The sequence below is a fragment of the Vulpes lagopus genome, chromosome 18 (assembly GCF_018345385.1).
Source record: "Vulpes lagopus strain Blue_001 chromosome 18, ASM1834538v1, whole genome shotgun sequence".
Lineage (NCBI taxonomy): Eukaryota > Metazoa > Chordata > Mammalia > Carnivora > Canidae > Vulpes > Vulpes lagopus.
In genome coordinates this window covers 22808080-22833802 of record NC_054841.1, presented here as the reverse complement: position 1 = coordinate 22833802, position 25723 = coordinate 22808080, and the positions used below count along the sequence as shown (strand labels likewise).

Here is a 25723-nt window from a genome sequence, read left to right as displayed (position 1 = left end):
TCATCTTACATTGCCTTCTGATGGGCCAGCTTATGTGCTGTTCTTCCCCATGGGACTGACTGTGAGTCCAAGGACAGAGGCTACCCAGTTCCTCTTGCCTTCTCTGAGTCCAGGGCCTGGCTCAGTGTGAACATCTGCTTGCTGAATGAAAGATTAAATCCTTGGGCTAAGAATGCTAGCCACCCACAAACCAAGGGACCCCCACAATGGCTGGGAGTCACGAGACCGCAGACTACTTGGGGTGACATTAGCAGAGACCACTGAAGATAAAAGAGGGGGTACGAGGGGCCCTCCTTGCTTAAAGGTTTCATCTCTGCCCCAGCTTTGGGGGGCTGTTGACATTGTGTGCTTTGCCTTCCCAGCCAATGGAGTGAATAACTTCCATCCTTCTCCTGGCTTTTCTTTATCCTGGTGCTTTTACATCAAGTTCCCTTGAGTTAAGATTTAAGAAAAAATAATTTTTCCACCTCCTAGGCAGATCAGAGAGAGAATCAGGGGTCCTGTCCTTCCTCTTTTGCCAGCATTTGCTAACCTCCCATCACACCAACCCAGTAACAGAAGTGGAGCAGAAGAATTTCTCCCATTTTATATGTAATTTACAATTTTTTTTTTTACAATTTTTTACAATATAGATGAGAATACAGACTCAGAGAGGTCAAATAATCTGTCCAAGTAACACAGACAGTGGTAGAGCCAGGGCTGGAAGCAGAATTCAGAACTAGGGGAACTGAAAAGGCCCTCTTCATTGGTTCAACTCATGTTTGTCCACCAGGGCTCCCAGCATCTCTCCACAGGGCTTTCATGAGAGGTGGTTCTGGGTTGGGTTCTATTCCTGTGCCTCAGTTTCTCTGCCTGGGGAATGAAGGCAGCAAAGTAACTGGAGTATACATTTCAACAGATGACCATAAGGGGCCATGTGTTCTTCAGAGCAATCCCCCAAACCCTCCACCCCCAACAGATTTCTCTGGAAAAGGTTATAACAGTGTCAAGTAGAAAGTGGTCCAGAGAGCTAGGGTGACTGAGTAAGTATAACCTTGGACAAATCACTCACCCCCACTCTGGGCCTCAGTCTGCCTATTTATCAAATGGGGATGGTATCTCACAAGATGTGAAGATCACCCATAAAAGTACTTTGCAAACTGGAATGTGCTACTAGAAATATTGGTCAATAATAATCATTGGAAATCTTGACAGTCAAAGAAACCCACTTTTCTGGGTAGTCCCACTGACCTGAAAGGAATTGGGCCTTTTGAGTATAAATCCAGAATGATGTCTGGGAACATCCCGCCTCTGTCTTTGGAATGTAGCTTGGATTCTTCTGGGAAAGTGAGAGGCTCCATCTAGCTGAAGAGGGTGGGAAAGTAGCTCTGACCCAGGGGAGGAGGGAGAAGGAAGGAAGGGGAGGAGGATCCAGAGACGGAGAGTGAACTAGAAGGAATGAGGGCTTTGGCCTTGTGGTCTGTCCTGCCGTCAGGAGCCTGAGGCTGGGAAGGTCAGTGAACAGAAGAGGCTCAGAATCAATCTGGAATAAAAATACTGACCAGCAGGGAGTCAAGGATCTCTTGCCAGATGTGCATAGGAAATAGTAAGTTCATCTGGTTAACTCCTAAGTTTTATTGATCCTTTCGCTTATTTATTTGAATAACTATGTAGTAACTGAACTCAAACAAAGCATCCCTAGTGGCAAAGTGACTTGCCCAAGGTCATGCCCCTGAGGGCCTGGGGAGTTCCTGGGAGGAATCTGGGAAGCTGGAGAATGAAAAGTCCAGAGGGAAGGAGGACATCTGTAAGGAAGTCTGCCCAGCGGGACTCCAGTCCTTCTGTGAATTGGCTCTAGGCTGCTTTGTCCATCTTCCCAGCTCCTGTCTGGAGCAAGGGCGTGTTCTCTAGGACTGGGAGGAACTGGCTTCCTTCTGCTCACTCTCTGCCCACTCCTGAGCCTAGTGGACAGCGAAAGGACTGGAAGCTATGTCTTGGGAACATCTGGTAAAGGACTTTGTCATGTTTAAGTTGGAGAAGATAAGGCTCAATGTGGGGGTGGAAAAAAGGGACACAGTTGCTATCTTGAGTTCTCTGAAGGGTGCTGGGAAGAAGGCCTGGCCTCATTCTGCAGAGACCCTAAGGGGTGGTATTAGGACATAGGTCATCATGATGGAGTAGCCACCTTGGGTGGGAGAAGTGGAAAGAGGGAGTAGAGGTGGATGTTGGTGAGTTGACACTGAGCAACACAACCCATTGGTGAGGCTGACACTGAGGGAACTGCAGCTTAGGGGAATGGATGGCCTGGCTTGTGTCTGGGCTGCTTCCCAGCTTCGGGCCTCTGTGGTTTCTGCTGCCATGGATTCTGGGGTGCCTAGAACAGTGGCTAGCACACAGTAGGTACTTAGGAATTATTTGAAGAATGAAAAAATCTGTGTATGCCTGGTGGAGGGGAGGGCTGGGGAGTAGGGGTCATGTGGTCTACAAATGTGGACTGTGGGCAGAAATCTTTGGAGATTATGTTGGGAGTTACCTGCTGTCTTCCCTGAGGCTTCCTGCATGAACTGTGACCCCAGAGATGAGTATGTCCAACTCTTTCTTTGACTGAGAACAACTTGCCCGAGACTATTGGCCAAGACAGTGGCAGAGCTGGACCAGATCTCAGGCCCTCTGCCTCCCAGAGACCTCTGCCATTTGAGGTCATTGCCTGTGGACGTAGGGAGTCAGAGCTGTGGTGGTACAGACCAGTTTTTTGAGTTAAGTGCTGCTGAAGGGCTTTCATTTGGTTTTGATTCATAGCCTCAGTGCCACAGACCCCTTGGCTACCCTTGCCCCACACCTTCCTGGAGCTTACGTGCACACCCAGCTGTACACAGGCCCATTCCTCAGTTACCCTTAGGGTCATTGCCACCAAAGCACACGTGGGCAAAAGCACATGTACACACTCAGACACACAGGATCCCAGGGGATGTTGGCACACACCTACTCCCGGATGGGGGAGAAGTCCCGAGTACCCCCCAGAGCCTGTGGCCTTCTTGGCTGCTGGGGAGGTGGGGGTATCTGCCTCCGCTCGGTGGGCTGGGAGGCCCACTGAGTCTGAGTCACCCCTTCTGAGTCAGGGATCCTCCCCCTTCTTCTCCCCTCCCCCTTCCCCTGTCCCCGCTGAGCTCTCCAGAGAGGCGGTCCCGCCAGGAGGGCCGAGGCTGGCCCGAGGCCGGGGTGGGGGCAGCAAGGGCTCCAGAGTTGGCTCCTTGGCCCCACGGCGGCCCGGCAGGGGTCCGGGAACTGCCAGCAGCCGCGCCGGGGAAGAGGTGGTGGCCCGGGAGCCTGAGAGAAAGAGAGAGAGAGAGGAGGAGGAGGAGGAGGAGGAGGAGAGGGAGGCCGGCGGAGAGGAGGCGGAGGCAGGGGCCGGGCCGCCAGAGGGACCAGGCAGGCGCGCGGCGGCTGCCCCTGGGCTGGGCGCGGAGGCCGGGCGGGGGCGGGGGCTGGCCGCGCGTCGGGCGCCAGGCCCGGGGCTGTGGGCACGGTGCCCAGCCCCCGGCGCACGCCGAGCCGCCGCCGCCGCCGCTGCTGCAGTCGGCATCCATCAGCGGGCGGGGGTGTCGCGGAACAGGCTGCTCCGCAGAGCCCGCCGCGGCCCCGCGCGCCCGCCCCGCCCCGCGGCCTGCCGGCACCCCCACCCCCCCCGCAGGAGCCAACGGGGCGCCCCCCCGCCCAGCCTGCCCGAGATGGGGACCCCCGGCCTCAGGTAGGCACGTGGGGGGGATCAGGTGGCACGGGGGAGGGCGCTGGGGACTCAGGACACGTAGGCCCAGCCTGCAGCCCCGGGGAGGACTGGGGGCGAGACCGGGAGGAACTGAGTTTGCCGGCTCTTGGCCCCCTGGCCTGCGTGGGGGAGATCCGTAGCTGTTCCTCCCCACCTCGTAGGTCTGCAGCCTCCCCAAGGCCTGGAGAGAGAGGTGGGCTGGCTGTGGGCTGGTGGTTACTGTTGGGATGAATGGTTGCTGGGTGCTGGGCTCCCTGGCTGGGCCACTCTGTTCTCTGAGACCGCTCCTGCCTCCTTTGTGGAGGCCAGAGGCTCTCTGGATCTCTGTGTCCAAGCTTCAGATGCTGCAGGCCAGTCAGTCTCGTGGTTGGAGACTGGGGTGCTGGGCGGCTCCTGTCCTCTCTCTCACCCTCTGGTTGTAGACCTTTTCCCACCTGGGCTCACTTCCCACCCCATCTCTCCTCCAAGTCACCCAAAGCTGGGTGATGGATAATAGTCCTGGGACCTGTGGGGTTCTGGTTTCCTATTGTTCTGGCCAGAGACTGCCCCCCCCCCCCCCCCCCGCGCCCTGATTAGAGGGAGAGGACTTGTGGGTCCTAGTTGTGTCTGGCACCTTCATGCTTGGGAGTGTCCAAGGGCCTGAGAAGCAGAGGTCTAGAGGACAGGAATGGGGGGAGGGGGCGGCAAGTGACTACAGCCACCAGGCTAACTTACCAGGGGTTGAGGCCACTGCCTAGCAGAGCTACAGCCGCAGGATGGTCCATGGGGACCTTGACTAGGAAGGAGTTCTGAAGACACTGGTCTCCTTGTTGGCTGCCAGCTGTGGTCCTTGCCACCCTCCCTGCCCCCTACCTCTGAGAATGCATTGGTGGGGGAGAGGCACTACCTTGCGTTCCTGCCTGCACTTCTGGATCTGCATATCACCTCCTCTGCAAAGGTGGGAGTGTAAGAGGGCTGGATTTAGGACCTCTTGGGCTGTGTGGGGTCCGGCTGCTCCCTACCTCACAGCATTAGGAGTCTTCCAGAATTAGCAGCAGTTGGGCCAGGTTGAGAGGTGGGGACAGGAATAGTGTCCCCAGAAGCTCCTGGAAGACAGTGCTGCCTGACCTGGACAAGGGTGTGGAGAATAGAGGTGGCTCTGTGCCCGCCTGCCCACCCATTCCTCCAGATGGAGCCTGCGGCAGAGGCAGCCTGTGCCAGCCTCCTCTCTGAGCCACTGTGGCCCAGGGAGGCACTGCCAGCTCTGTGCAGGGATGAAGCTGGCTTCTCCTGGAAGCCTGAGGTCATGCCTGCTGGGCAACCCCTTGCACAGTCCTTGTGGTACGCAGAGCATGGTCCCTTGAGGGCTGCCTCAAGGCAGTCCTGGAGATCCGTGCAGGGGGCAGTGTTGCTATTAACATCCTTCCTGGGCCATATGGCAGTTCCCTGGCCTCAGCTCTGTGAGCTTCATGGAGCTTTCATAGAACCGCATGAGAATGATGCTTGGCCTCATAGCCCTCACTTAGGAAATACTGAAAGCTTGAATGAGGCCTAGAGAGAAAGAATGACTTGTCCAAGGTCACGTAGCAGCTGAGTGGGAGAGCCAACACTAATGCACCTAGGTCTCCTATCCCTGGTTTGAGATTCTTGCAGCCCAAATGCCTGCTTCCCTGTTGCTGTGGCTGTCCCATACACAGGTGTGTGACAGGGGCTGGGCATTATAGCCTGGAGCCTGAGGCTACCCTTGAGGAGTCTCCTAGCCCATGCCCCCAAAATGTGAGGAGGAAAGGTCAGGCTGCCTCACAGATAATGGGCCAAGACTGAGGCAATGGGCAGCCAATAGCCTTTGACCTTGTTAGTATATGGAGCCAAGAGGATGCTGGATGGCCAGAGATATTCTGGGCCTGAGCCTCCAGAGAAAGTAGATAGGGTCTTTTGACTGTACTATCAAAGATGGGAAGTACCTCTGTGTTAGCTTCAACATGGACTTCTCTGGGGACCTCTCTGGGCTTCTGTGTCTCCATTGATTAAAAGGGGATAATAATCTCTATCTGGAATAATATCAGTGATTGTGCAATCAGGATGAGGACATTTATTGAGCTCTGACTGTGTGCCAGTGCTTTGCATTATCTCACAGCCACCCTGTCAGGTATTATCCACTTGTTACAAATGAGAAACTGAAGCTCAGAGAGGTTGTGTCACCTGCCTGAGGTTACATAGCTGGAAAGCATGGGGCTGTCTGCATCCAGAGCCTCTTTCTCTACCATGACATTATACCTGGGGCAGTGTCTGGGAGTACCAGGTTGGTGTCCAGGAGAGCCACAACTAATCAGCCATAACTGATATGCCAGGGCTGATCCCAGTGGAGAGGTCTGTGTTGGATCTGGTGAGACAAAGGTGGTTCTGTGGCTCAAGTGCTCCTCTGGTCCGGAGGGGTAGGGGCAGAGAGGTACTAGCTAGGAGCCCTGAGAGAGAGGTCGCCTTGGCCTTCTGCTTCCAGGCTAAGATAGGATCCCCTAGAGGTGGGGCTGCTCTGGGCTCCCTGCCCCCATAGGCTCTCTAGGACGACTTATTGGCTTTTTTTTTTTTTTTTTTTTTTTTACTTATTGGCTTTTAGTCTAGTTAGCCCCCATGATTACCCACTCCTACCCCTGCTGCATTTGATAGGACCCTAATTACCTGAAAACACAAGGGTGGGAATGCAGGGCACCAGCTAGTGCTGTGACAAGGAAGCCCTTATAGGGATGGGGCCTGAATCTGGGTGGATGAGTGGGGGTGAGAGAAGGCTGGTACTGCTTCCTTTGTGGGTGGGAGGCTTGTGGATAAGAATAGTAACAGCCAGCATTTATTGAGCACCTATTACATGCCAGGCACTGTGCCTGTACAATTCATACGATCTTCACAAAACCCGATAGTAGGAATTATTCTTCCCATCTTATAGGTCGAGGGAACTGAGGCTTACAGGCAAGGGAAAGACAGTCACTCAGGGTCTTATGGCTAGGTCATGGGGGAGCCCTGATTTCAGTCCAGGCAGTGTGGGGGAGAGCTGTGTTCCTGATGGCCATGCCAGGAGCCCATAGTTTCTTCTCATAGTTTGTACTTGGTTTTGTTCAATTTGAAAAATAGTATCTGAGTACCTCCTGCAGGCCCCACGTTGCCTCTAAGGAAACATCCCTCTCTTGTCTTCAGGGGTTCACTGTCTAGCTAGAGAGGGACAGACAGGATACAGGGAGGGTAAAGAGCTACTGTTCCATATGTTAAGCATGGATTCCTATTTTGGTGATCAGGGAAGGCTTCCAGGAGACTTTGCACTGGGAACCAAAGGCCCAAGTGGAATTTCAGTGGTAGTGAGGGAAGGCCACCCACTCCCTCAGGTCAGAGGGGAAATAGGAATGCCTTGAAGAAGAGTGGGTGGGTTGATATGTGTGGAACAGATAGGGGGCCGAGGAGCTCTGGGAGGTGACTCAGAAAGCTTGAGTGTGGGTCCTTAGCAAGGCTCTGGAATCCACCAGATCTAAGCTCTAGTCACAGCTCCATTGCATACCAGCCACGTGCCCTCAGGCACGTCACTTAACTGGCCTGAGCTTCAGTTTCTTCATCTGTAAAATATGGATAAACACACCTATCTTGTAGAGGCCTCCTGTGGTTGTTGTTATGTAAAGGACCTAGCACAGTGCTGGCACATCCCAGTAAACATTACTTCTCTCTCCTTTCAGTCTCTGTCAAATGTCAGGCTAAGGTGTTTCTACTTGACAGGAGCTTGGAGGCTCCGAGAACCTTTGTCCATCTTGGATGTGCACAGGGCATGCATGCACTGGGGCATGACAGAAGTGTTTGGGAAGGTCCCTTTGGCGACTGGAAGAACCCACACGGAGGGGAGGGACTGCAGCCTTGCAGGAGAAACATCAGCCCTGTGGACGTGGAGGGTGAGAGAGGGAGGAAGGTTGACAAGGCACGAAGATGTCCTCTCATGTGGTTGAGGTGGGGCAGGCCACAGGAGTTATGAATTCTGAGTGAGGCCTCATGAGCTTAAGATGTGTCCCTTGAAGGTTGCGTGGCATCTTTGTGCATCTGGCTTTTTCTTTTTTTTCTTTTCTTTGAATAATTTCCTTTGGATGAATCCCCATCAGAGCTTCCTGTATAATAGTGGTAAATTGGGACTAAGTGCCCAACAATAGGAAGATGATTGAGAACGTTTTGGAACATCCAGTGGATAAAATAATATATAGCCATGAACCGCCACAGAAATACTTATTCCTGCAGCGTATGGAGTTGTGTACTTGCGAAGCTCCTTTGCATCCTTTATTTACTTCATGTCTGTGTGACAGAGGTGGGACAGGGGTTAGATTCCTCCAGTGCAGTAAAGAGATTCAGGCGAGCTTCTAATCTCCTTGAGGGCAGGGTTCATGTTTTATTCATTGTTCTGGCCTCAGCATGTAGCTCAGTAGCTTGCAGATGCTTGTCCAGTGAAAGAATTGATTGAAGGAACAAAGCCCAGGGGAGTCGGCTTGTCCAAGGTCACCCAGGCTGTAAAACCGAGGAGCTGGTCTCCTCATCCCTACCTGCCACATTCTTCCTCACCCCTGAGGAGCTGCACCGGGAGGAAATAGGGTGGAGGGGTTCCTAGCCAAGGTTGGGATGCACATGACCAGGGTTTACATCTACTTGCTGTCCTTCTGAGCTGCTAGGCTCTGGCAAATTGATCTTTTAAGCCTCACTTACCCCATCTGTAATGTGCACTGCCCAAGAATCTGTTTTTAGGGTTGTTGTCAAGATTAAATGATTTCGGCATGTAAAGCTCTTAGCGCCATAACTAGCACACAGTAAAGCACCCGTGAATATTAGCTGTGATGATAATGATATAATAATGTGGAAATATTTCTGATACAATTAATGTTAAATGGAAAAAACCCATAAAATTATGAGCACTCAGATTGAAGTGGTGTAGAAATTAGGTATGACCATAGATAACAGATAGGAAGAGAACAGTCAGAAACAGAATTACAGCAGGTACAATGGAGGTTAATAAGACCGATCAAAACAGATGTTTTAGGGGATCCCCGGGTGGTTCAGCGGTTTAGTGCCTGCCTTCGGCCCAGGGCATGGTCCTGGAGTCCCAGCACCGAGTCCCGGGATCGAGTCTGGGATCGAGTCCAGGATGGAGTCCCACATCAGGCTCCCTGCTTCTCCCTCTGCCTATGTCTCTGCCTCTGTCTCTCTGTATCTCTCATGAATAAATAAATTTAAAAAAATCTTAAAAAAAAGATCTTTTAAAAATATTTTTCCCCCTTAGTTTTAATTTAAAAGGAAATATGTGAAAAATCCTAAAAATTCAAACGTGTATTCTTCCCTTGTTTCCCCAACCAAAATCCTTCTCTCCAGAAATATCCAATGATAACATTGTGGTGTGTGTCCTTTGGGGTATTTTCTGTGCCTACGTAAGCATACAAACTAGAATGAGACCATAAATTGCATCACTGTTTTACAACTTACATTTTTTTTCATTTAACTCTATATATTAACATCTTTTCATGTTGGTATATATAAAATCCATCACAAAAATTTTCACAAGTATGTAATACTTTTATAACTCTTTTTTTTTTTAAAGATTTTAATTTATTGGGCAACCCAGGTGGCTCAGCGGTTTAGCACCTCCTTCAGCCCAGGGTGTGATCCTGGAGACCCAGGATAGAGTCCCCTGTTGGGCTCCCTGCATAGAGCCTGCTTCTCCCTCTGCCTGTGTCTCTGCCTCTCTTTCTCTCTCTCTTTCTCTGTGTCTCTCATGAGTAAATAAATAAAAAAAAACTTTTTTTAAAAAAAAAGCACAAGCAGGGGGATGGGTAGAGGGAGAAGCAAACACCCCTCCCGCCCCCACTGTGTGGGGTCTGACCTGGGGCTCCATTTCAGGACCCTAGGACCATGACCTGAGTTGAAGGCAGATGCTTAACTGACTGAGCCAACAAGGTGCCCCAGTCCTAGAATGCGTTTTTAAAGGGATACATCCAGGGTGTCTGGGTGGCTCAGTGGGCTAAGTGTCTGACTCTTGGATTCAACTCAGGGTCATGATCTCAGGGTCCTGAGGTGCAGCGCTGTATTGGCAGGCTCCCCACTGAGTAGAGTGTCTGCTTGAGATTCTCTCCCTCTGCCCCTCCTCCCACTCACTCATATGCACGCTTTCTCTCTCAAATAAATAAATCTAAAGAGTATAAATCCTAGTGAATTTGGTCAAGGTCCTGTTGATGGACATTTAAAGTTGTTCCCAATTTTACTCTATTTTAAATAATTCTGACAATGAACTCTAACAGTTCATTGAACAATTAAAGAAAATGAAATGAGAGAGGGAGTCAGAAACCAAACCCATGAGGGTTGGCCTGGGGAGGTCTGCAGTCTGCAGGTCTGCTGCTCCCCTGCTTCTCAGCAGAGCTGACGGGGGCAAGGACCCTGAGGGGGCTGGCTTGCTTGGAGGAGATCCTATCTCTGTCACCCTTAAAGGGTAAGGATGTCCCAGGAGAACCCCTTCGGTCACTGACCCAGTATGGAGCTGACCTGTGAAACTTCCAAATTCTCTTTGGATGCTAAAAGTTGCTGCCTGGGTCATGCTGCTGCTCACACCCTGAGTGTTCTTGGACAAGTTCTTTGCCTTCTCTGGACCTCCCTTTGCCTATCTGTGTGGTAGTGACAACCGTCCTGATGAGAGCCATTGTTGCCACTTATTGAGTGTCTGCTGTATGGCGACGTGGTGTCAGAGTGAGCTTCACATGCATTCTCTCATTTATTTCTCACTAAATGTCTTTGAGGCGTAGGGGGTGTTATTTTCATTTTACATGCTCAAACTGGCTCTCAGTAGGGTTAAGTAACTTGCCCAAGGTCCTCAAGCCAAGATTCAAACTCTGGTCCAAAGCCTATGTTCATACCTGCTGTTCCGTGTTCCCTCTCACCAGCTGCTGATTGGTGAGGGCCAAGTGAAATGATGATTATAAAAGGATTCTTTAAATTGTAAAGCACCCTACATGTGGGAGGGGTTGCTACTGCTGTTATTATTTCTACATCCAGAGCAACGGTAGCTTTGGTTACATGGTTGACAGCAAGTTGGAGGTTGTGGGATGTAACAGGATTGAGGGGGAAGACCATGGGCCCATCAGCCAGCAGATCTGGGTCCTTGTTCTGGCTCTACTTGAACTGACTAGCTTGGTGACCTTGGCCAGCCAAGCTAGCCTGGGGAATAAGCCCATCTGCACTGTGTGGCCCTTGTGCAGCTCAAATGAGACAAAGCCTGGAAGACAGCCAGCTCGTGTCTTTGAGAGGATGCCCCACTATGGGGAGGTCTCTGGCTGCCTCCAAAGTCATCAGTATGGTCCAGAGGTATTTCTCCTTTCTGATGCTGTTGCTCTGTAGTTCTGGGCATGGAATGTGGTCTCCAGCCCACAACTGTACATCAGCCTGTGGCTTTGTGGTAGCACGTGAAGCCTTTGGGCAAAAGCCAGTACTGACGGGTAGCAGCCTCTCCACGTTGCTTGGCTTTACTTAATGAGGTACCCATGGGCACCGCGAGCCTCTGACAAATTGCAATCTCCCCATTGCCCCATAGACCCGAGCAGCAATATGAATGAATGACTGCAGGCTCAGCCCCCGTGTTGACTCCACTGCCTCTGTCCAGAGCTCCTCGGCCTTGGCCTGGAAGGGTGGCACCAGGCCCCAGAGGCAGCTCTTGCAGCCTGTACCCTCCTCCCTCATGGCAGGCAGGCATTTCATTCACATCCACCCAGAGATTGTCACTCCGGGAAATGAATGTTCTGTACTGGGGAAATCCCAATGGGAAGTAGCATCATCTCCAGAGGGGAAGAATAAGTCTTAATAGGGCTTGTTCTCTCTGTTTTTTATTTTGAGTTCTTCTCTTTCTTTTCTGATTCCAAAAGTAATACATGTTCATAGTAGAAAAATTGTGAAACCCGGAGAACCCTTGAAAAAGCCAAAAGGAACGTCTATAATTCCTTCTCCAAGGGAATGCTATTGTTCACATTCCAGCCTTGAGACTTAATGCTAAAGATGAGAATATCTTTTTTTTTTAAGATTTTATTTATTTATTTATGAGAGACACCACCGGGGCTGCCCAAGATGAGAATATCTAATATTGAAAACTAACTATGGGTTTTGACATGTGTTAAGTGCTTTACAGGCATGGTCTGGTTCAATTTTCACAGTAACCCTGTGAAATAGTCAAGATTATCATCATGAATTTTACAGATCAAGACACTGAGGCCCAGAGAGGTTAAGAAACTTGTTCACGGTCTCGTTGTCTCCCATTTTGTCCCTGACCACTAGGTGATACTGCCTTTTCTCAATTTCTTTTCTCTTCCCTCTTCTAATTCATATATCTGCTTAGCATCAGAAAGTGTATCAGTCAGATTCTGGTGGAAAACAGAATTTTACTCAGATGTTTACACTGAGGAGATGTTAATAAAGGTGTGGGCAGGGTTAAGGGAACCCACAGGGGTACCCCACTAAGTAACAGGGACAGAAGCTGTTTCTTCCTTTCCCTTCAGCCTGAATGAGTAGAGGGAGGGAATAATATTACCAGAATTCAATGATGGTTGTGTCTGTGCAAGGAGCTGATATAGAGGGGCTCAGCCACCACCAGAACCACAAACAGGGAAATTGGGAGCATGTTCCCCAACTTCTTTCTCCTTCCACCCTTGAACCTCCCATTGGCCAAACCCAACTAGGAGTTAGTAGACAAAGGAGCTCAGTCCAAGGGACAGTCCAAGGGTTCAGCCTCTCACGTCTTTGAACAGGGTATGGAACTGGAGAAGGGAGAGAGCCCAGGAGACATGGCTGGAAGGGGATGGAGGAGATGCCCCCGATTTTACAAAAAAGAAGAAGACTTACCTTAGTAACTGTGATTATTGAAAACATAATTTAAAACAGAAGAGTTTCACTTGCTGCCTGTCATTCCCTTGGCGTTTTGGTGTCTTCCACACCCTGTCCATTTCTCTCTTGTTTTCTTTGTTCCTTCCTTCCATTAGTTCCTACCAGATTCAGAGTTCCCCAGAATGCCTGGGTAAAAGGTGCCAGTGTGCAGGGTTTAGAAGATAGCCTTACTGGCTCAGGAGTCATTATCATGACCACGGACACATGCGGCTGTATGGGCCCTCAAGTTTTTCTGCTGCCATGTGTTTGCGTGCAAAGACCTGCTTCGGGTATACGTGAGCATCTATAATATACTCTCCCTAAAATATATGACTTCAACATTTATATCACAAAGTTCCTTCTTTTTTTTTTTTTTTTAATTTTATTTATTTATGATAGTCACAGAGAGAGAGAGAGAGGCGCAGAGACACAGGCAGAGGGAGAAGCAGGCTCCATGCACCGGGAGCCCGATGTGGGATTCGATCCCGGCTCTCCAGGATCGCGCCCTGGGCCAAAGGCAGGCGCCAAACCGCTGCGCCACCCAGGGATCCCAGTTCTTTCTTTCTTTGTAATATCCTTTATCTTCATGGCCCTGCTCTGAAGTGAGAGGGTAGCAGAAGAGGAAGCTGATGCTCAGAAGGGGGAAGTGACTTGCCCAAGGCCCATCAGATGGGGGATGGCAGGACTGAAGCAAGACACGGTGGTCCTGATTCTTTTTTTTTTTTTTTTTTTTTTTGAGAGAGGGAGATAGCAAGTGGGAGGGGCAAAGGGAGAGGGAGAGAATCTTAAGCTGGGCATGGAGCTTGACATGGGGCTTAACCTCATGACCCTGAGATCCTGACCTGAGCTGAAATCCAGAGTCAGATATTCAACTGACTGAGCCACCCATGTGCCCCACAGTGGTTCTGATTCTGAATTCCGTTCTTCCTAGCATATTTGCCTTTCACTCTTGGGAAATTTTTCCTTAGCCAGCCTCACCCCTTGGAGAAATTAATCCACCTTGCCACCCCCTCCCCCGAAACGAGGCTCCCAAAATGCCCTGTATAGTGGCATGGACTTTGGAGTCTGGGAGACTTATCACAGCCTTATGACCTTGGGCAAATCAGCATGCCTCTTTGGGCCTGTGCGTCCTCATCAGTAAAATAAGGGTGATATTATCAGGAATTTGGATGGAAAAGTCAAGTGCTTAAGGTCTGATAAGTCATCAGGACAGACTAGCTAGCTGGTAGCCAGAAAGGCTCCTGAGGTGAATGCAGCCCAGGTCTCTGTCCTTAACTGAGTCAACTTAAAACTTGTCTCATTGATGTTTCATCCGCCTATCCCCCATCACAGATGTGTTTGTCCATTTGTCTGTCTACCTATCCTTCAGACATCAGACCCCCTGGTACTCGCATGCACTAGTATATGATCTCAGGCAAGTTTCCTAACTTCTTAGAGCTCTAATTTCTTCTTTTACAAAAAGGGATAATAAAAGTACTTATTCCAGGTTATTGTGAAGATTAAATGAGTTAATTGACATAAAATGGTTAGACCAGTGCTGGGCAAATTGCAGACTCTATGAATGTTAGCTTTGTTGGTATTTATCAAGAATTGTGCTAAGTCCTGGGGATAATGGCAAATGAGACAGATAATGTTTGGTGTTTATGGAGTTTATATTCCAGAGGAATAGAAATAAATAAGTAAAAAGATATAGGTTTTATTTGTGATAGTAACTATGGGAAAAAAAAAAAACCGGCATAGTACTTAATGGGTAGAGTTTCTGTTTAGGTAATGAAAAATGTTGGAAATTGACAGAGGTGACTGTTGCACAAGGTTGTGGTTGTAATTAACATCATGGGACAGTTACACTTAAAAAATGGTTAAAATGGCCAAAACCAAACCAAACCCCAAACAGAGCATGCTGTCACCAAAAAAAGTAAGGGGAAAGACCCACTTTATTTATTTTTATTTTTTGAATGATTTTGCTTATTTATTTATTTAGAGAGTTCACGCAAGCAGGGGGAAGGGCAGAGGGAGAGAAAATCTCAAGCAGACTCTGCTGAGCATGGAGCCCAACATGGTGCTCAGTCTCATGACCTTGAGGTCACAACCTGAGCCAAAATCAAGAGCCGGATGCTCAACCAACTGATCTACTCAGGTGCCCCAGAAGAAAGACCCACTTTAGACAGTTGGGTCAAGGGGCATATGGATTGAGGTCTGAAGGGTGAGAGCTGCCATGTCAAGAGATAGAATGAGCCCGTTGTCCACACAGAGAGACCATGAGGGCAAAGCCCCATGGCAGGAGCAAGCCTGATGTGGAGGAGCAGCCAGAAAGCCAGTAAGACAGGCTCACAGTGATAGGGGAGCTGATGCAGTGGCTGTAAGCAGGGATCTTTAACTTTGGTAAGGAGTTTGTGTTTTATTTTGATGGTAAGTTACTAAAGGTTTTAAGGAGGGAATCCAAGAAAATGGACAGCATAGAGAATATAGTCAGTGGTATTGTGATAGTGTTGTACAGTGACCAATGATAGCTACACTGGTATGAGCCCAGTAAGGTGTAGATTTGTCCATTCACTATGTGATAACGGAAACCAGTGTAACATTGTGTGTCAACTATACTTGAATTAAAAGAAAGAGAACATCTGATTAGTGTTTTGAAAAAAATCCATGTGGCGGGCAGCCCTGGTGGCGCAGTGGTTTAGCGCCGCCTACAACCCAGGGCGTGATCCTGGAGACCCTGGATCGAGTCCCACGTCAGGCTCTCTGCATGGAGCCTGCTTCCCCCTCTGCCTGTGTCTCTGCCTCTCATTCTCTCTCTGTGTCTCTATGAATAAATAAATAAAATCTTTTTTAAAAAATCCATTAAAAAAATCCGTGTGGCTATTCTGAAGAGAATAAACCCTAGGAGGGCCCAAGGGGCCACAGAGAATCCATGCAGGAGGCTGGGGAGCCATGTGGGCATGGCTTGACCATGTGGGCATGGTCCAAGCCATGCTTGGACCTCTGCAGTGGCTGTGGGGATGGAGAAAAAGAACAAATCCAAGGTACTGGATTCAGAGATGCTGACTCATGCTAACCCTGGCTGTAGGGCCTGATGTATAAATCGGCTGATTCATTTTTAATGAGTTGTTGCAATTACAGGCCAAGTGCATCTTGCATTGCCTGGGCTAGGACATTCTCTCCCAGCAGGCCACACAGATGGAAAGCCATAGTATCCCTGAAGGGTGAGCCAGGGGAGCCAGCCAGTAGTTGCAATGCTAAAGAGCATCAAATGCTGACAGCCTTCTGGACTGGCCTCAGCCAGACCCAGGGCCAGACCCCTTTCCTCCAGACAGTGGTGCTATAGGCCCCGTCAGCATTTACTTCTCTGGCTGACCTTTCTCTTTGAATCCTGTGCATTGGATATTCATATGTTAGTGTCATCAATCTGGCCTTGCTGGCCTCTGTCTCTTTCTCCATCTGTCCTGGGCTAGCACTTCTGAACTCCTGGTTCTCAGACCACTCACCACCACGGCCTCTCAGTATTGTTTGTAATTATAGACCCTCTCAGGGATGTTTTATTGGGGACATACCATGTTAAGTGCTCTCTCAGTTTATTTTCCTAGATCTCTACCACGACCCTCCGAGGGAGGGAGGAGTATCTCCACTTTATAGATGAGGTGACTGAGGCTCAGAGCATTGGAGTCACTTGCCCAAGGTCACAAGGTGAGCCAGTGCTAGGGCTAGGCTTTGGGTCTGGGTCTAACTGGCCTGGGTCTGCTCCCTGCCCTAGTACCCCTTTGAGGAGTCTACAAGAGGCCAATGTGTCAAATCCCTGACCCTGGCCCATGGCAGTATTCAGGGATGGGAGTCTTGCCCTTTCTAGAAGAATAGCACTGTGATTCTTCCCAGGCTGCCTGCTGCACTCCTGGTTCATTCATTTCTTTCCATTTCCAACCTGTTCCACCTGCCAGACTGTTTGGAGCTCACATTTATAGGCTTCTTGTTCTGGGCTATCAGGATGTCAAGGCCTCCTGTCTGTCCTCTGCACGGCCCTACTTGTTCCCATCTCTGGACATTTGCCCACAGGGTGACTCAGCCCAAATGCCTTCTCTGCCACGCCTAATTTCTCCCTTTATGCGAAATTTAACTCCACCTCACCCCCCACTCCCTATCCTCTAAGCTCTTCTTTGGGTACTCTAGGTCATACTCCTGATCACCAACTCCCCAGAATCTTCTGGAGGCTAAAATGTACAGCGATAAGTCTAAACCACATCCTGCCTGGATGTTTAACCATTTTCTGGGTGAGCATCGTCCTCCTGTGTTTCAGTGAGCTCCAAGGAACCAGCACGTGCTTCCTTCCCCTAGGGCCCCTGCAGTGCCCAGCTGGCTGGTCTGCCCAGTGGACTCCCTCAGTCTCTGCCGGCCTGGGCCTGGGCAGAACTGTGCCCACATGACTGGCTGTGGCAGAAACCAGAACTGGGTTCTTGGCTTGCTTTCTGTGGTCTAGAGAGAGAACTATACTGTTATCCTTGGACTTATGAAATCAAGAAGGATGTCATCATAGGTTTTAAAATAAAAAAAAATAATAATAATTATGTTATTTTTCTTTTAAATTCATAAAAATTTTGGGGGGTGCCTGGGTGGCTCAGTCAGTTAAGCATGTGACTCTTGATTTCAGTTCAAATCATGATGTCAGGGTCATGGGATCAAGCCCAATGTCAGGCTCTGCACTCAGCGGGGAGTCTGCTAGACTCTCTCCCTCCCCCTCTGCTCCTCCCTGCCATATGCTCTTGCATGTGTGTGTGCACTCTCTCTCTCTCAAAATGAATACATCTTAAAAAAAAATAAATTCATAAAAATTTTAGTTTAAGCAGACTTTACCTACTCATCCTGTCAAACCAAGCCCTGTGCATTGGAAGATTTTATTTTTTAACCTCTAATTGTTTTTGATCAAGAAATCTCCAAGTGTAGTAGAAAAATTGAGAACTACAGTTAAATAGAAGAAAAAAATAATCTGTACTCCTGCCATATAGAAACAACCATAATTAATACTTTGTTGAATGTTCTGTATCCATGGATATGTATTAATCAAAATAGGGTCAGTCTGTATAGGCTGCTGTGTATGGAGCTTTTCATTCAGGTATTTCCATGATCTTTAACATCATCTTTTTTTAACTCTCCAGAAAGGATGAGCCATCATTTCTCTAACCAGGCCCTGGCTGTGGGGTTCGTTAGTGTCTTGTGCCACCTCTTTGGCTTCCAGCCTGGGCCTAAGTGCTTTCTCCTTCCTGTTGGTTCTGTTCAAGTTTGCTTGAGGCAGCAAAGCGCGATGGGAAGAATAATGGCCCCAGCGCTTGAATCTGGGGAGTCAGGAGGCTGGGTGGGGAAGAGAGTGGGCAGGAGGGCCCAGGGAAGATGTGTCGGAGGAAACGACTGTCACTCAAGTCTCCTTTCTTTCTGAGTCTCACCTAGAAAAAGAGAGATTGAATTATCTCAAAGACTTCAGTTCCTTTCATATGTGGTGCTGTTAGCACCAGGCATTCCCTGCCAACAGGCTCTGCCAGAGATCTGGGCAGGGGAAGAACCTGGATATTTCTTTAAGATTGCTGTCCTGGCTGTTTGATGCAGGTCTGGGGAAGGTTTGGGGAGTAGGGGTTGAAACCAGACTGAAGCAGGGGGGACAAGCACATGAACCAGAGCCTCTGGGCTGCCTGGGGCCATGACAGTCATGTGGAATCTGCTTCTCGAAGCAAAAAAACCTTCAGATAATTCTGTGGATCCTTTTTTTTTTTTTTAAGCAAAATTAAGTAGGCATTTATTTTAAGGATTCTTCTTATAGATCTATCTAGTATAATGGCTGATATCCTCAAGTTCAGGCCTAGAAGAGATCCAGACCCAGGCAGACAAGTCTCACTCTGACCCTGTGAGGCTGTGAGTAACCCTGGAGCTGCTTCTAATGCTTTGTGTCCTGGATGGAGCTGACATTTGGTGTCATACAAGTGACAGAGAGCCTTTATTTATCTATGGCTTTACATTGAACCATAAAATGTAGGGTAATGCCGTGAGTGGAAAGCATTTCTGAGTGGGGATGAGGCCATGTGACTAAAGCCTTCCCTTCCTCCTCATCTTACTTCATAATAGCAGCATCAGTAACAACAAACCCTTTCATTTGTACTACGAGCTCCAGCTTACAGTGTGACCTGTTCAGCACCCTCGAGCCATTGTATGGCTTAGCAGGGTACTCAGGTGCCCTGGCTTTCTAGCCAGTTCCCTTCACTTGGGGCTGGGCTGGGGCCCCCTGGAATGCTGGGGGAGAAACCAAAGGAGACGAGGGGATTGTGGGGTGACGGCTTGGAATGTGTCCATAGCACAAGGTGGAGCCAACGTCCATCTGTCTCTTTGCTCATTGGAAGCCTCTCTTGGTGAATAGGTTGGAAAGGGACCTGTTGGGTCTAGTCTGGATCTTTCTCTTTTAATATAATGGATTTAGAGGGATATTGTAGACTCAGGCTGAGGATTCCTGCCCATTTCTCTGTTCCTTGGATTTTAGCTCCAAATTTTTAAATTTTTTTTTTGAGGATCCACCCTGATATGGGTCAAGAATAGGTGCTTTTGCCCCCTTGCAAAACAAAACAAAACAAAACAAAAAACCCAAAACTCCAATTTGTGAGTTATGTGTATTTAAAATTACAGAAATAATTACTAAGCATATAAGTACAAAATGAAGTTCCCTTTCTTCACCCACCCCACTGAACTCCCTCTTTTTCCTCTATCCATTTCTCAATTGTGAACCTATCTTAACAGTTTGGTCAGTATCCTTTCAGATCTTTCACTACACATGTATAAACACAAAGAGGTATTGTTAAGGTTATTGTTTTATCTTTTTAAAATATAAAACCAGTGACACCTGGGTAGCTCAGTGGTTGAGCATCTGCCTTTGGCTCAGGCCGTGATCCCGGGGTCCTGGGATTGAGTCCCATATCAGACTCACTGTGGGGAGCCTGCTTCTCCCTCTGCCTGTGTCTCTGCCTCTTTCTCTGTGTCTCTCATGAATAACTAAATAAAATCTTAAAAAAAAATAAATATAAAAACGGGACCATGCCATTCTTTCTCCTTTCTTCTCTTTGCTTATTTCAACAGAATAACTGGGCAGTAGGTACCTGTTTCTCTGAAATCTCATTTCCTGCTCCAGGGGGAAAAGGATAAGAGTAGACTGTCCCAGCAATAATTTCTCTAAGTCCCTTGCTCTTTTGGGTGAGCCCTAGTGAGATGAAGTGACTGCCTTGGTTGTGATAGACCCGGGGCCTGCGTTCAGTTCTCCTGACTTTTACATCACCAAGACTATGTTTGTTTTCAGTAGCGTCTTTGTGTCTTATCCCTCTAGATCCATTCTGCCCACATCCCCATGAAAATAGCAGTACAGGCTTGGAGCATGAAGAGCCTTGCTTCGGAGTCAGTGCCTGAAGGGCCTGGAGCCCACCATGGCTCTTTGGTTTGAGTTTATCCAGCGTTTATTGAGTGGCTACTGTGTGCCAGGTGCTGGGGTTGGAGAGATGGCCTGGCTAGAGGGCCTGCTGGAGGGGGTCACTGACTGTCCTTTGTGTTCCTGGCAGAGTGGGGCTCCCTGGAGAGACTCTCATTGTCCCAAGGAGGGGCCCCTATTCTAGAACTGGGCCAAGAGACTGAGGGAGTCCCTATGGTCACAAGAGTGGGATGGGGGGTGGTCTGTGACTTCAGCTGCTGCCATTAACCCCTGACTTCTGCTCTGTCCCCGCCCCGACTTCCCTCCCCCCCGCCCCCGCCCCGGGTTCTTTGTCCACTTGCGTCCATCTGTCTCTCTCTGTGTGTGGTTCCTGTCCCCTTCGCTCTGTTTTGTCACATCATCATTGCCCCTTTCCCTGTCACTTGTTCTCCTTCATGCTAATGCAGGCGTGCTGGTCACCATGACAACAGAGACAGGCCCCGATTCTGAGGTGAAGAAGGCTCAGGAGGAGGCCCCACAGCAGCCTGAGGCCGCTGCCACTGCTGCTGCGACCACCCCTGTGACCCCAGCAGGCCACGGTGGCCACCCAGAGGCCAACTCCAATGAGAAGCACCCGCCGCAGCAGGACACGCGGCCTGCAGAACAGGTGTGCACCTGAGAGCCTGGGAATCCCTCTTCCTGCCCGGCTGTCATCCAGGCCCAGTTCTTAGTGGGGAGGGAAGCTGAAAACTGAGATTTATTACCGACCTGCTACATCCAACCACTGTGCTGGGGACATTGTGTTCACTTTTATATTGAATTCTCCCAAGCCTACAGAGAGTGATATACATATATAATATATATTATATATATATTTAAATTAAGTTAGTGCTATGCCCAACATGGAGCTTGAACTCACGACCCTGAGTTCAGGAGTCACATGCTTTGCTGACTGAGCTAGCCAGGCACCCGCCCCTAAGAGAATGATATTATTGATATCCCCATTTTATGCTTGGGGAAATAGCAGCTCAGTGGATGAAATGAGCTACCAAAAGTCACGTTGCTCTACAGTGACAGATGGAAGTAAAATATAGATCTGATTCCCCAAACCCAGTTCTTTTAACCTTATTTTCCTACTCCTTAGACCTGTCCATTCCAGCCTGGCAAGCCCAGTATGACCCCAGAGCAAAATTCATCACCCCAAAGGGACAAGGGACTTGCTGAATCATCTAGCTGTTGAATTCACACCCCCTTCATTCATGGCAGGCCGAGAGGGCAAGGACTTGCCAAGGTCATTGAGGGCATTGGTGGCAGTAAGGACTAGCTGGCAGGGCTCTGCCCTCCTTCCACAAGCTCTCAGCCTCACACTAGACCAGTGACACATGGGTAAGGAGAAGGCCACACAGATGCTCTGATAACTCACTGTAGGGTGCTAGGGCAGCTCCAGTTCTATGGGAACCTGCAGTGGCTGTCCCCCCAAAGAAGCAGACCCCTTTGAGGAGCCCACCCTGTTGCACACAGGAGCTCTAACTCTCCTCCTGTGAATACCAACCATAGAAGCTGGTCATCCTGGGAGTCTTGGAGGGTGGTGACTCTCATTTTGGGGACCATCTTTGCCTTCTCTACTGCATCCTTGTTGTGTCTCATTTGGATAAAAGGCTGTGGTCTCAAGCTCACTGACCAGACTTTTCCCGTGTTGGACCTACAGAGCCTAGACATGGAAGAGAAAGGCTATGGGGAGGCCGATGGCCTGTCAGAGAGGACCACACCCAGCAGAGCCCAGAAGTCACCCCAGAAGATTGCCAAGAAGTATAAGAGTGCCATCTGCCGAGTCACTCTGCTTGATGCCTCTGAGTACGAGTGTGAGGTGGAGGTAAGGAGCATCCCCCCACCATCACCACATGCCTTGTCCCCAACTAACTGGCCCCAGAGCCAGGGCAGGCTTCTGTGTGCACACAGACTGGGCCAAGCCAGAGAGCATCCATTCTTCATGGAGTCCTGGACCGACTGCAGCATCCTGGAGAGATGACCTGGCTAGCCCTCCTTTGTACAGATGGTGGCACTGAGGCCCAGAGAGGGCTGTTACGATTGCAAATAGAATTAGACGAGGCAGAGGGTTGGTGCCAGGAAAAGGTTTCTCAGGAGGGCTGTACCTTGGCAAGGAGTCACCATCCAACAACTGATCTCTAGCCCAGTAGGCCTATGGACTGGGCTCTTCAGTCTCACCTAGAAGACACGAGTATTTCAACTAGAATTGTTTTTATGTTTTTATTGGTGGGGGGTGAGGAAGACAGGGATCTTCTCCTATGAATGCCCCTGTCCAGGGCAGCAGGACAGACTGATCACTTGAGGGTTCTGTGGTATGGGTAACCCCTGGGCATAGAGAGGTGGCCCATTGGAAGGACTCCCTCACACAGGCCATGTAGAAACCCTGTGGTGTGATCCTGTCCCACTGTGGGTAGTGGGGCAGACACCTCCTGTCTGGGGTCAGCCGTCCCGGCCCCACATTTGCTGTCTCCTTTTCCTATATAGTCTAGGACTCCCACCCTAATTCTGAGCCTTCACTCATCCCCTTAGAGGGTCCACCCCAGTCTAGGCACCAGTCCTGGCCCTCTCCATGCGTATGAAAGAGGCCAGAGGGTGACCTTACCTGAAAGTTACAGGAACCACCTCCCTTTCTCCCTGGTGCCCTCTGGTCCTAAGGGATATGACTTATTTCTGGGCCCTGGTGGGCTGGGTCCCTCTTCTCTTCAGGGTTGTTTTTTGTTTTTGTTTCTTTGGGGTTTTTTTTAGTGCTTATCGCTTCCATAGGAGGATTTCAAGGTGAACATTTTGCCTACTCCTAGGCAACAGAAAGGAATATTATCTACCTGTTCTCTCCTACCCACACCAGCCACAAAGTTTCAGCTTGCCCCAAGAGCACAGAGGGTTTGGCTGAGGCCAGGTCCATTCTCTCTGAAGGATTCTTCCAGACTCACGAACCCCTTGACTTCCCAAAGCCACTCTCCATAGTCAGGCCTGGTTCCAGTCCCTGGTGACCTAGCTAGGCCTTGTAGGAATTTCACACTCTCTCTGGAGTCCCCTCTCTCTTTGGACAGTGACTGCTTCACATTCTCCCAGGCTTTGGTCCCTTTACTGTTGCTCATTTTCAAACCTGTGGGGTTGAAGTACCCAGCCAGGCTCTGTGCTTTGTCCTTCTGAATCCAGAGGCCCAGATGGTGGTTCAGAGAGGTACTGAGCCTGGCTGTCTGAGAGTGGCGGGAGAAGGTGGCCCTAATAGTGCTGTATCCCACTGAGGCTGATGTAGGCCCCAGGAGCCCCTATAACAGCCTTCCTTGCTGTCCAGGTAAGGGGTGGCACTCCAGGCTGGGCTGCCCTGGATTTCACTCAAACTCAGTGTAAGGGAAGAGCCAGGGAAGGAGAGTCACGCTGTGATCCCAAGTCTTAGGCCCTCCCCTCCTTCCCTGCCCACATCCTTCCTATTTCAGGTGGCTTCTCTTCCTCTTACACCCAAAGCTTAGACTTTTGGTTTTCTGCTCCTTTGGTCAAAGTTAACCTCCTTCTCTTAATCTGTATAAAGGAGGGGGAATTGGTGAGCCCCCCTCCTCACTCCCCAGAGCATTTCGAAGGGTCCAGGAGGACCCTAGGAGGGTTTGGAAGAAGGCAATTGGTGAGCTGGGTGTTAGTGTCTCCCAGGATCTGGCAGGACTTGGGGAGCAGGGCAAGGTGGGTGGCAGGAGGAGTGCTGAGATCCTCTTGAGATGCTGGAAGACCCTGGGGGGTTTCAAGTAGTCCTGGTGGAGCCCCTACCCCCACCGTGTGATGTGTCCCAGCCTCACAGCAGCTCTGCTCTCCTCTTCAGAAACATGGCCGGGGCCAGGTGCTGTTTGACCTTGTCTGTGAGCACCTCAATCTTCTGGAGAAGGACTACTTCGGCCTGACTTTCTGTGATGCTGACAGCCAGAAGGTATCTGTGCTGGGGAGTGGAGTTGGCATGGGAGGCCCACTGTGGGGGAGACCTCTTCTCATAGACCCCCCCCTAGTCCTGACCACATCCCATGCCATCCATCCATCCTCAGACCCTTGTTAAGTGCCTTTTACCCCTTCTAGGAGTAGGTTTGCATATCCCCCCACCTCAGCCCACCCTGTCTGTCTCAGTTCTCTGCCTCCACCCCTCCCACTTCATCCTTTCTTGGGGACCTGCAAGTCACCCCCCAGATGGGTATCTGGAGAGCCATGGCCTGGCTTCCTGGGGGAACAGAGGCACTTCCTACAGCACCCTATTTCCACCCTTGGGAGGCTCCTGTCTGGGTTTCTCCTTCTCACTGGTCCCACTACGGCGGCCTACCCTACTGCCCCAGGGCAGTACCAGCCCCAGGTCCAGGAGCCCAAACCCTGTGGTGAATCCGGGCCTCATCCCCACAACTCCCTGTTCCAATGGGCCCAGACAGCTCAGCCCAAGAAGGGTGTTCTGTGCCAGGGGCTGTTGACAGACCATTTCAGGATGTCTCTCTGTCTCCTAGCCCTCTCTGGCCCTCTCCTCCATCTTCCCTCTAAAGCACCCTGTCTTCTCTTTCAGAACTGGCTGGACCCCTCCAAGGAAATCAAGAAGCAGATCCGGAGTGAGTGGCCTGTTGTGGAATTCTGTGGAAGGGAGGGTGGGGGCTCCGGGCTGCATGTGCTGTTCCCTCTTCCTTGGGGAAGTGCATTCAGACCCATGAGTTCATTCGCTGTGCACAGCAGATTTTGGGGGAAGGCAGGGCGTTGTCTTATAAATGGAAGCCTGAAGCAGGGACAAGAGAAATGACCATCTAGCATCACATAGCAGGTTAGCAGGGGAATCACAGATGCATCTGGGATGACAGCTCTAGAAGGAACTAATCATCTAGTCACAAGGGGACAAATTGATGGCCTGAAAACAGCCTCCCTCCTGTCCAAGGCAGGTATAGACGCCTGTGACAGGTCATCCTTGACTCAGCTCAGAATCCTCATCCATGCAGCACTGCAGACCACTGCCAGCTGATAGGGAGTTGACGTGTTAGGGAAGAGCAAGGCCTGGCCTGGTCAGGCCTTCTTCTGTGTTTAATGGTGGGTGGCTGAGGCCTAGAGAGAGGCAGATGCTTACCTAAAGTCACAGAGTAAACTATTGGCCAAGCCAGGTTTAAAGCCCTGGCCTCCCAACACCATCCTGCTCTCTTTTCAAGGCCTGGGGTGAAGAGACAACCTGTCCTTTCTGGCCCAGAGAGGAAAGGCATATTGTGAGGGGTGGAGCAGCCTTCCAATGGCAGAAGGGGGGAGGTAGGTGGCCTCAGCCAGGGGGCATACAGTGGGTGGAGACCTGGTGCCTAGAGGCAGAGATGCCTCCACTGGGAGCCCCTCCCCCTTGGCTGTGCTTGGACTCCCTGGTCCCTGGGGCTGGGAAGCAGAGCCTGTTGCCATGACAGCAGGCAGCTGGGCCCAGGGATGCCAGCTGACTCTCCGGGAGGGGCAGGAGGGATTCTTCCTGTAGGCTCCTGTCAGTTGAAGACAAAGAGGCAGGCATGCAGACGGAGCCTGCTCCTCTGGGGCTGACAGGGCCCTAGGCCTGGGCTTTGGGCTGTCCCTAGGAGTCCTGGCCCAGCTGGGAGGCCTGCCTCTCATGCCTGAAAGAATTGGAACACATACAGACA

At 50.2% G+C, this 25723-nt stretch overlaps 1 protein-coding gene across 11 annotated transcripts in view; it reads left to right on the top strand.

Annotated features, from left to right (window-relative positions):
• Positions 1-25723, top strand: part of EPB41L1 (erythrocyte membrane protein band 4.1 like 1) — a 124593-nt gene that overhangs the window by 47923 nt on the left and 50947 nt on the right. For 5 of the 11 annotated variants that reach the window (XM_041732813.1, XM_041732811.1, XM_041732810.1 and 2 more), the window contains exons 1-5: positions 1564-1585; positions 20522-20721; positions 21763-21927; positions 23917-24021; positions 24634-24676. In XM_041732813.1, coding sequence (XP_041588747.1) covers positions 1570-1585; positions 20522-20721; positions 21763-21927; positions 23917-24021; positions 24634-24676 — 529 coding nt within the window. In that variant the 5' untranslated portion in view covers positions 1564-1569. Of the gene's footprint in view, positions 1-1563; positions 1586-3372; positions 3728-20521; positions 20722-21762; positions 21928-23916; positions 24022-24633; positions 24677-25723 lie in introns of those variants that run through there. The other 6 variants (XM_041732809.1, XM_041732808.1, XM_041732807.1 and 3 more) reach the window with 3 other exon arrangements.